The 10,758-nt window shown below is 37.6% G+C and overlaps 1 protein-coding gene across 16 annotated transcripts in view; it reads right to left on the bottom strand.

Moving 5' to 3' along the window:
• kif1aa (kinesin family member 1Aa) overlaps window positions 1–10,758 on the bottom strand; it is an 80,978-nt gene that overhangs the window by 4,453 nt on the left and 65,767 nt on the right. For 12 of the 16 annotated variants that reach the window (XM_048199662.1, XM_048199667.1, XM_048199665.1 and 9 more), the window contains 10 exons: window positions 7,094–7,208; window positions 5,771–5,904; window positions 5,602–5,663; window positions 5,373–5,518; window positions 5,071–5,268; window positions 3,004–3,075; window positions 2,630–2,754; window positions 682–810; window positions 348–540; window positions 147–265 (listed from right to left, as the gene is read on the bottom strand). In XM_048199662.1, coding sequence (XP_048055619.1) covers window positions 147–265; window positions 348–540; window positions 682–810; window positions 2,630–2,754; window positions 3,004–3,075; window positions 5,071–5,268; window positions 5,373–5,518; window positions 5,602–5,663; window positions 5,771–5,904; window positions 7,094–7,208 — 1,293 coding nt within the window. Of the gene's footprint in view, window positions 1–146; window positions 266–347; window positions 541–681; window positions 811–2,629; window positions 2,755–3,003; window positions 3,076–5,070; window positions 5,269–5,372; window positions 5,519–5,601; window positions 5,664–5,770; window positions 5,905–7,093; window positions 7,209–7,655; window positions 7,680–10,758 lie in introns of all 16 variants that reach the window. The other 4 variants (XM_048199663.1, XM_048199666.1, XM_048199674.1 and 1 more) reach the window with 1 other exon arrangement.

Genomic DNA, 10,758 nt, shown 5'->3' with positions numbered 1-10,758 from the left:
ACAAATCACTGTTTTGAAGGTGTTAAACAGTCAAACAAAACAGTTTTGAACAGTTGCTCATTACGACTCATTTTGCCAGCACGGGTCACAAATATTGGCATGTAAGGTATTTTATTGTGAAGAGTTAGATATGTGCTCCACTGTACCTGATAGATCCAGCAAGCAGAGGGTTAAAGGCATACAGCCAGTCATGCATCTCCTTGTCATTACTGGCTTGAAGGAGTATCCCACGATGCTCTGTGCATACCGCAAATGTGTAGGGGGTCTGCAGTTCAGACATTGTATTACAGTTCAGTCAATAAACAGTCAATTTACTCAAAGAAAATTAATATTTGTAGATGTTTTACCTTCAGCATGGCCTGCTGGTCTTCGCTGTACTCCACTTGTGCTGAAGACAGGTTAAGAATGGCCCTTTCCACTGTGTCTCTCTCTGTGTTGTAGATGTAGACATAAGGCCGGCGTACCACCACATATCTCTTAACCCAACCATTACTGTGAGGCTCCAGGAAGTGCAAATAGCCTTTCTTTGACACAATTGGGCTGAGACATTAAAATAGAGTAAAGGTTAGAGTCAACTTCCAAACATGTGAATTCATTAAATCTCAGAAATTGTATTTAATTTACAGCCAAATGTAAAAGAAAAAGGAATTGCTCATCCTCTATGATAAAATTTTGTTTTACCTGACACGGATTTCCTGAATATCTGGCACAAAAGTGTGGGTCCTTGATCTGGACTGTTGAGGAGACTTCTTGCCCTCTGTTTCAGACTCAGGGATGGGGCTGACAGCACGAGATCGAGGTGTTGGGGGTCTACACATATGAGCAGTAAGGATATAGATGTAAATATTAGTTAGATGGTGTTAGTGATGTTCCTAAACATGAAAATATAGCCTGCTAACTGTCAGTGCCCTGGTAGCAGACATTCATTCGAAGGCAAAAGCACTCAAAATTAATCCTGTGAAAATTGGACATTGCGTTACCTTTCATAGGGCTCAATTTTAACGCATTTTGATTAATTTTAGAGTCCAACAAAAATAGGCCCACAACATTAAAGATCCAGCAGTATATTTAACCGTGGACATGGGGTACTTTTTATCCATGTGTGCGCCAAACCATCTGGTGGGTTTGCTGCCAAAAAGCTCTTTGTTTAGTTTCATCTGACCATAGAAGCCGGTCCCGTTTGAAGTTCCAGTCTTGTCTGACAACTGAATATACTGGAGATTGTTTCTGGATGAGCAAGGAGGATTTTTCTTGAAACCCTCCCGAACAACTTGTGGGGATGTAGGTGCTTTTGATAATTTTTTTTTAGGCTTTCTGAGACTCAAGACTCAACTAATCTCTGTAATTCTACAGCTGTGATCCTTGGAGAGTCTTTGTCCACTTTGTCCATTTTGAACAAATCTTTTGAATGAATGATTCAATGACAAATACATTTAACAGTCACTTGTCACCACCTACTGACATAACGATGTAATCGATACACTCGTTATTTGCAGCGGCAAGTTCAAATTCAAATTCACTCTATTTTGATTGCTTCCATAGACATCAGTGTTTATATCCGAACTATAAACTTTTATCCCTAATAATATGAATATTTGTAACAGAAATAACGATAATGTGTGGTTGAAAAGACTGTTTGTGAAGCTGTTTCATACCAATACGATAACTGCTCTCTCTGGGTCAATGGCAGCACGAAAGCAGATCTGAATGTTCCGGTGTGCTTTTGTCACAGGTTTAATAAACATAGGCGAATCATTGTCATTAGAAATCATTGTCAATAATCTGCTGAGTGTCTTTTTTAAAAAGAGACCAATCTTAGGTCTGTATTCCAAAGCATTCATGAATTACAAACATTTAAGTTCAAATCTATGCTCAAAGAGTAGGGTGGCAGTTAACATGTGATGCAACTACTTGGACACCTATATGGAAAGACATTTATACTGTAGGTTGATTTCTAAACCAGCTTAACACATTAGATCCAACAAAAGCATGAAGTTGGGGAGGGACTGTCTCTTAAGCTCAAAGTATACTTTGTATTTTATGCATACACTACTGTATGAGTACAGTCGAATGGGTAGCCTAGCTTGATAGCATGAGTGAACGCAGGTGGCCGACACATGCGCTCTAGAAAGTTTCATCTTTGTCCAGTGTCTAAGCTATTTTTCTTCAGATGTTATGACTGAAGAAATTTCTTGTTTTCTTTTAAACAAAGGTTGCGGCTATATCATAACCCCCTCACACAAGCGCTTGACAATGCGTCTGTTGTTCTTGCAGTCTCTGGTATTTTGTTGTTGTTTTTATTTCTTCTCTTTAGTTTTGTTTTATACGGTGAAACAATGGCCCAGGCCAGTGTTGCCACCTTGTGGAACAACTGATTAGTGCAAAACAAATTCAATGTGTATGTCTGACCTGCGCATACAAAAATCGGGCGGTGCGTATACTATTCTGGTGATGAAATTTGCACCACGTACTGTACGCGGACCCTCACATAAGTGTAAAAACCGGATCATTAGTAGACAAGGGAGTGGTAAAATAAAAACATTTTAAAAACTGTCTTTTTTGTTTGTGTGTGTGTGTTGAATAAATAAGCTTTTGAAACTCTAATGAGACAGCAGTCACAAGTACTGACCTGAGTTCAGTGTTGTGGCCGTAGCGTCCCTCCACAAGTGAGGGACATGTGGAGGACGGTGTGAGGGTGCTTTCAGCACACACTGAGGCTGAGTCTTTCAAAAGAGTTACTGACATCTCACTCAACTACAAAACATGAAACAGAGAAATCAGTCTTTAATCACAGAACACAACATACACCTTCACAAAAAGACTGAAATCTTCAGTCTATCACATGACAAAAATCAAACTTCTGTAAGTTTCTGCAGCAATAGTCTTTACTTTAAGACAGTATATTCTCAGCGGTTTGAGCTCTTAAAAGCTTCTTAATGTATTGATGATAACAGACAGATAGAAAAAATGTAAAATAGTGTAAAACATTCTTAACATCTTCACCTTGCTCTCACTGGCGCTAACACACACATGGCTGTAGTCCCTGTTAAAGGTGTGATTAAGCAAACGCAGACACTGTTGGGACAAACAGAAAAAAATGTTATACAGTATACTGATTCACAAGAGGTTTTTTTCCCTCACGATTTCCTGAAGTGATTACTGTTTATGAATGACTACATCTATAATGTAATAGTATTGGATAATGGTTTAATGACAATGAAGATAGTAAATGTAAAAGTAAATTATATTACATATATAATTTTAAATGATAAATATAGCTGAATTGAATAACTACTAAATTATAAAAACATATATATATATATATATATATATATATATATGTTACAGTGGTGCTCAGAATTATTGGTACCCTTGGTAAATATGATCAAAGATGACTGTAAAAATAAATCTGCATTGTTTATCCTTTTTATCTTTAATTCATAAAATTAGCAAAAATCTAACCTTTCATTGAAGGAAAAGAATTGAAAGTGGGGGGAAAATCACATTATGAAATAAATGTTTTTCTCCAAAACACGTTGGCCACAATTATTGGCATCCTTTTATTCAATACTTATTCCCAAAATAACAGCTCTGAGTCTTCACCTATAATGCCTGATGAGTTTGGAGAACACCTTACAAGAGATCAAAGACCATTCCTTCATGCAGAATCTCTCCAGATCCTTCAGATTCCCAGCTCCATGTTGGTGCTTCTTCTCTTCAGTTCACTCCACTCATTTTCTATAGGGTTCAGGTCAGGGGACTGGGACGGCCATGGCAGAAGCTTCATTTTGTGCTCAGTGACACATTTTTGTGTTGGTTTTGATGTTTGTTTTGGATCATTGTCCTGATGGAAGATCAAACCATGGCCCATTATTGGATTTCTAGCAGAAGCGGTCAGGTTTTGATTTTTTATCTGTTAGTATTTGATAGAATCCATGAAACCATGTATCTGAACAAGATGTCCAGGACCTCCAGCACAAAAATAGGCCCACAACATTAAAGATCCAGCAGTATATTTAACCATGGACATGGGGTACTTTTTATCCATGTGTGCGCCAAACCCATCTGGTGGGTTTGCTGCCAAAAAACTCTTTGTTTAGTTTCATCTGACCATAGAAGCCAGTCCCGTTTGAAGTTCCAGTCTTGTCTGACAAGTGAATATACTGGAGATTGTTTCTGGATGAGCGAGGAGGATTTTTCTTGAAACCCTCCCGAACAACTTGTGTTGTAGGTGCTGTTTGATTATTTTTTTTAGGCTTTCTGAGACTCAAGACTCAACTAATCTCTGCAATTCTCCAGCTGTGATCCTAGGAGAGTCTTTGTCCACTCAAACTTTCCTCCTCACTTCACATTAGTATGATTTAGACACACGTCCTCTTCCAGGCAGATTTGTGACATCTTTAGTTGATTGGAACGTCTTAATTATTGCCCTGATAGTGGAAATGGGGATTTTCAATGCTTTAGCTATTTTCTTACAGCCACTTTCTATTTTGTGAAGCTCAACAATCTTTTTCTGCACATCAGAACTATATTCTTTGGTTTTACTCATTGTGATGAATGATTAAGGGAATTTGGCCTTACGTTTCCTCATATTTATACTGCTGTGGAACAGGAAGTCATGGCTGGACAATTTCATGTTCATGATCATCCTGGTGTGCTAAAAATGTAAATATGAATGGGAATATACTTCAGAGATATTTTACTCATAAGAAATTCTAGGGGTGCCAATAATTGTGGCCAACATGTATTGGAGAAAAACATTTATTTCATAGTGTGATTTTCCCCCCACTTTCAATTCTTTTCCTTCAATGAAAGGTTCAATTTGCTAATTTTATGAATTAAAGATCAAAAGGATAAACAATGCAGATTTATTTTTAAAGTCATCTTTGATCATATTTACCAAGGGTGCCAATAATTCTGAGCACCACTGTATATATATATATATATATATATATATATAATCATTGTAAAATTATAAATTAAAAGAAAAAAAGGTCAAATGTATATACTCTATGGTCCAGGATATAAAAATATTATAATTCATATATGATTTCTTAATTTTTAACAGACCTTTGCAGCCAGCTCCTTCTGCCTCTCGTTGGGTGTGTCGGGGCCAGGACCGGGGCTGTGGCCCAGGCCCAGGTGGGTGGAGGGGGAAGAGGACTCGGTTAGATCTTCACTCCCGCAGGACAGCAGCGACTCCTGGCCCAGCAGCAGGGTGGACTCCAGCTTCTCCCTAAGGAGGAGGTAGTGTCTGGTTTTCTCCACCTAACATAATGAAGAAGGAAATGAAGTCTCAGATACTCAGCAGAGGTGCCAATGACACATTCTAGTCATTTCACTTTAAAAACCAAGTAACTAGATGTTCTCACCTCCTGCAGGAGGCTCAATTTTTCCAGCTCCCACTGATGGTCCAGGATGAGGCTGTCACTGCGGGGCCTCCAGCCAGCCAGGTTCTCCTCCCCTCGCACGTACGCCACCGACGTATCCAGCACCCTCCTGCGCCGTCTTTGCATTCCTGCACATTTAGGTGTCATTTCAACAGCAGAACCTCCCCTGAAATGTCTCATAAATTCTCAGTTAATCAGAGTGGTGTCTTACCTGGGCTCCCTGCATCAGCCAGATGGCACAGACTGAGCTCATACACACCAGTTACACGGTTTCTGCGTGTAAAAACAAACAACAGAAAACCTTATGGTAACTTCAATAATAAGAGGAACACTGCTCAGGACTTGTGCTGTGACTTGTCTGTAATTTGAAGCAGCCGTACCCTTCACATGGCCTCAAGGTGCCACTGCTGAAGAGGTTCCTGATGGAGCGAGATGCCGGGAGCTTGGCGTCTCGTGAGTAGAACACCATGCATAAGTCTTTGGTTATCACTGTGGGCTGTGTGCAGTTCTCCATCTGGGAAAAGAAAACCATCATAAGCTTTTCGATCTAAAATGGTGCTTAAAATAACCATGGCTTTCTAAAGAATAAGTAACACCTATAGAGCACAACAGTTGGGTTCCAATGAGCTCCGAGGTTGTCAATTGACAGTATATGATTCTGTTGGAAAAATGTAAACGTATTTAAAAAAAAAAACATTTTTAAAAAAGAATCAAACAACTAATTACACCAAAAGAGCTCAACAGTGACCTACTACTACTCAGTACTGTTCATATAGACAACCATTCAAAAGTTTGGGTTCAGTAAATATTTGTTTTGTTTTTTGTTTTTTTCTGGCAAGGGCACATTAAATTGATCAAAATTGACAGTAAAGACATTTACATTGTTACAAAAAATATTATAAATAAATGCTTATAAACTTTCTATTTAACATAAATCTTGAAAAAAAACATGGTTTCCACAAAAATACTAAGCAACTGTTTTCAACATAGATAATAAGAAATGTTTCTTGAGCACCAAATCAGCATATTAGCATGATTTCGGAAGGATCATGTGACACGAAAGGCTGGAGTAATGGCTGCTGAAAATTCATGAATAAATTACATTTTAAAATATATTAAAATAGAAAATTGTAATATTTCATTATATTACAGTTTTTTTGTGTGTGTGTATTTTTATCAAATAAACACTTGGTGAGTATAAGAGACTTCTTTCAAAAACATTTAAAAACCAAATATTACTGACCCCAAACTTTTGGACGGTAGTGTATATATATGATTATTTTAAGAAAACTTAAAATATATTGTTTCTATACTTTTAAAAAAATGATTTCATTGAATTTTAAGTCAATGAATGTTGTCTTTATATCTGATTCTCAAATACTTTTAGATTCAAATCTAAATTTGGAATGTCTGAAATGTTCTGACTGACCTCTGAGCTGTTTGATTTGGTTCATGTCATGAAATTCCTTACTGATTTTTTTTTCTCTCTCTCTGTGGAAAAATGAATGGGAACTATACTTCCAGAACCAAGACCACTTCTAAAAGTGGGCAGGTACTGTTGTGCTCTATAGAGCCACAAGGTTTACTGCTATTCACATACAGTATGTGCTTGATTCAACCATTACAAATGTCATTGGCTGTTTGCTAGATTAAATTAGCTGGAACTAAATCATGTAATGAAATAAGTAAATGGCCTTGGTTACCTCCAGGTAAGCAGACAGAGTCATGTAGATTTTCTCTCCATAAGGAGTGACGCGGTTTAGCAGCAAAGAGTTGTGCATGGATGAATCCCAAGCAGCATCAAAACGGAAGAATGTCCTATATTAATGATAGAAAACAGTCTTAAAGATATATTTTCAACATAGACCAAGGTGAATTTACATATTCTCTTACTTATGTTATAGAAGTTAATAAGAATTAACAGGCTAAATTCATTAACTATGTTAGTACATAATAAATAGTGTCAGCTTGTTAGGCAAAACACTTACTGATAAAAGGCAATAAAGTGTCTGCGTTATTGTTTTAACTTTGATAAAATGATCACATTTCAAAGTGTTTAAAATTGTGACAAGGAGCGGAAACAATATAAATGCATGCATCAAAACACTAACTTCATCACTAGATATGAATGCCACCACCAATGATGTGCAGAACAATGACAATTTTCAATAAAATAAAAAGATAAAAATAAAATTAAAATGATGAGGGATGAAAGACGTAACCGTTCAAAGAGGGGGGGGGGCAGGTACAAGGGGACACTTATACCTAGGATCAGTCCCCAAGGAAATGCTTTAGGTGGAAAGGAAAGAATCAATGATAGAATCATAGATAAAGACAGTTCAGAGAGGTAAACTGCGGTCTCTGGTAATAGCAAATTTCTCTCAATGAGGGATGTAATTGCATCTCCAATCAACTCACATCAGCTCTCTTATGGTTTCACAGACCTCCAGGAAGTACAAATGAACTAATATTGACCCTGAAACAATGCCATTTCACGAAAATATAATACTACATGAAAATAGTATGGGCTGCCTCTTACACATAAGTTATATTCACCTTGCTGAACTTCAAGCCTACAGTACCGTCCCTCGCTCTGATAAATATAGGACATAACTGAAATGATCACAGATTGGATCCACTTATATTTCTGGCTCTAAGCCTGGTAAGGGTCTTAAATCTCGAAATGCCTGAGTCTGAAGTATATGAGAGAGGCCGATCTTCTCTGAGGTATGTGATAGATTGAGCTTGTGTGCTTTATATGTTGAGTGTTAAAGTGAATGGACCGGCATGACCCAGTAGGCAACTTTGGAGAGAGAAAAAAAGGAGTGGAAATTGATTTGTTGAAGAGATAGGGAAAAAATAATAAAATATGGTAGAGGGAAATTTCAAGGGTCACTGTAGGGTTGTGGTCATGGAGAAGGCAGACCATCCCACTTTTAGGTCTATTGAAGTCTTAAAAGGGATAATTCACCCAAAAATGACAATTCTGTCATCATTTAAGACTGGAATTTAAGTCAAAGCTAGTTGCCAAAAGTCAGAGCCAGTCTGTAGATTTTGAGCAGTCCGACTATTGCATAGTGTATGATGGGAACAGACTCTTGAGTTGATTTGTCATGTGTCTCCTAACAACGAGGAACATCTCTGCATTCATTTGTTTTGTTCGGAATGACTGGAAAGTGATCCTCAGTTGTTAATTGTATAATGCCATAATTACCCATTTACATTTACTATGGAGAAAATGAAGAGACATCTCCTGATAAGTGGATAAGTATAAGGAAAGAAAACCTTTCCTAAAAGTATTTCTATTTTTCTGAGAATAGACCCTACCTTGTGGATTTGGATAATAGTTTATTCATTATTCATTGCTTTTAAAATGACAAATCTTATGATTCAAGTAAACCTTCAAACTGTATACTTTCTATTAGCCAAGTATGACTTTTTTATTTTTAAATAATATATTAAATTAAATGTTCTGCAACAGAGTTTATGAAACTAATATACAAAATGATTACAACCTGGAACTGAACTTGACAGAGACTTGGCCATGAAAGACTTGGATTCTACATCAGTATCTTGTGGACATGTCTGCAAATGAAAACTCCACATTGATCAACCACTATTCTGAATATTTGGGGGATGTGCCTCCTCAATATCTATGATAGTTATGGTCCTGCAACTGGTGGGAACCAACAAACCAGCTACATTCTCCAAAAAACATAGTACAAAAAGCAGAAAAACAATACCCTTTTATAATCTGTACCATTTATGTACTAATATGCACCCTTTAGGAGTAAATTGGGTACAAAGTTGAAAAGATACCCTCTCAGTAACAGATTTTGTACAATTTTTTTCTGAGAGTGTACCGTGGCCTAAAGCTGTGGTCATGTGTACCAGTTGGGATCAGGTCTACCAGCTCAGTCAGTCCCCCATCAGTTTGTCAAGCAGCCAAACCAATTTAAACCAGCTAGAATCCAACTACCATGTTCCAAAACACAGCTACTGGACTCACTTGAGCTGGAGCTGGCTTTGGCAGGATAGGACACAAACACGGTTAGAGGACACCCAGCCATCCCATTTCTAACGCTATTGTTAACTCCCAAAAAACACATAAATCAAGCTCAGCATACCAAGCAAGATGAGGGATGGTGAGGATAATTTCCACCTCCCATTTACACACGATAAAAGAGATTTCCTGTTGTTTTACCTTCCCTTTCAATTTTTCTTTCCCTTTAATTTTCTTATATCAGCCAATCCAAACTATAACTCATGCTCTTGGCAAAATATACAGCCAGACATTTCTTTCTAAGTTTATTGGTTCTGCCTGCATTGAGGACCTAAATAATATTGAAGAATTACTCATTGCACAGGGGTAAGAAAGCAAGCATGCTACCACTGAGGTAATGCTTATACATGGATCGTTGAGCTGCTGCACACTGCCACCCAAGCTGTTGGAAATTAAAATTGGTTTCTGTGACAACATATATAGGAAGGACACTGCAGGGATCAACTCCCTGGCAAACTCTTGGGACAGTATAGAAACTATATTGGAGGATGCTGGGGTGTGGATAATGCTTACAGTTGCCTGTTGCCAAGGTGTGTACTAAGAATAATTAATGCTTTGAGGACTGAGGAGTCACGTAAAGATGTCTTAAATTATTACTCAGCTAACAAAAATGTGCTTTTTGATAACATTTCCATTAGTTAAGGAAACATTATTTCTGAATGTTCTCAGAACATTAAAAATGTCCAGTCCAGATCATGACAACTCTCTGAAGATTGTTTGCATGGTAATGGATATGACAATGTTAATGTATTTGGTCTTGGTCTAATAGATTTGCTACGCTGCTGCTGCTGTTGTAGATTATTGCTGCTGCAGAGCAAGTACAGGAACTTGCTACTGCCAATACATACGCCGATATGCTGCTGCAAGTAAGAAATATTGCTGCACAAACAGCATATCAATAACACCTAGCAGATCTATACAGGTGGAGCTGGGGAAGGTGGAGGGTTTTAGAGGAACTCTGAAGCGCTCTGCAAACTGTTATAGTGAATGTAACCAGCCATTTAAATGTGTGAGCAACACTCTCATTGGCTGCAGATGTGACATGGACCAATCAGCTTGTGCCAGTAATTAATGCTGTAATTATCATCAGCTTGCGTTAAGGACCCATCAGCCTGCGCCATCTAGAGTTTCATGACTGAACTATGTTTTTGTTTTTTTAAGTGTTTTAAAAACGTTTTTTCTTGTTGATGCGAAGTTTAGCAAAAACAGGGACCATTCCATTTTATCATTTTACAAACATTACGGGAAATGGAATGTTACTTTTTGAATGTTTTGAACATTTTGAAACAAGTAGTAAGTAGTGAT

Source organism: Megalobrama amblycephala, linkage group LG8 (genome assembly GCF_018812025.1).
Source record: "Megalobrama amblycephala isolate DHTTF-2021 linkage group LG8, ASM1881202v1, whole genome shotgun sequence".
Classification (NCBI taxonomy): Eukaryota; Metazoa; Chordata; class Actinopteri; order Cypriniformes; family Xenocyprididae; genus Megalobrama; species Megalobrama amblycephala.
This window is presented reverse-complemented; position numbering and strand designations above follow the sequence as displayed.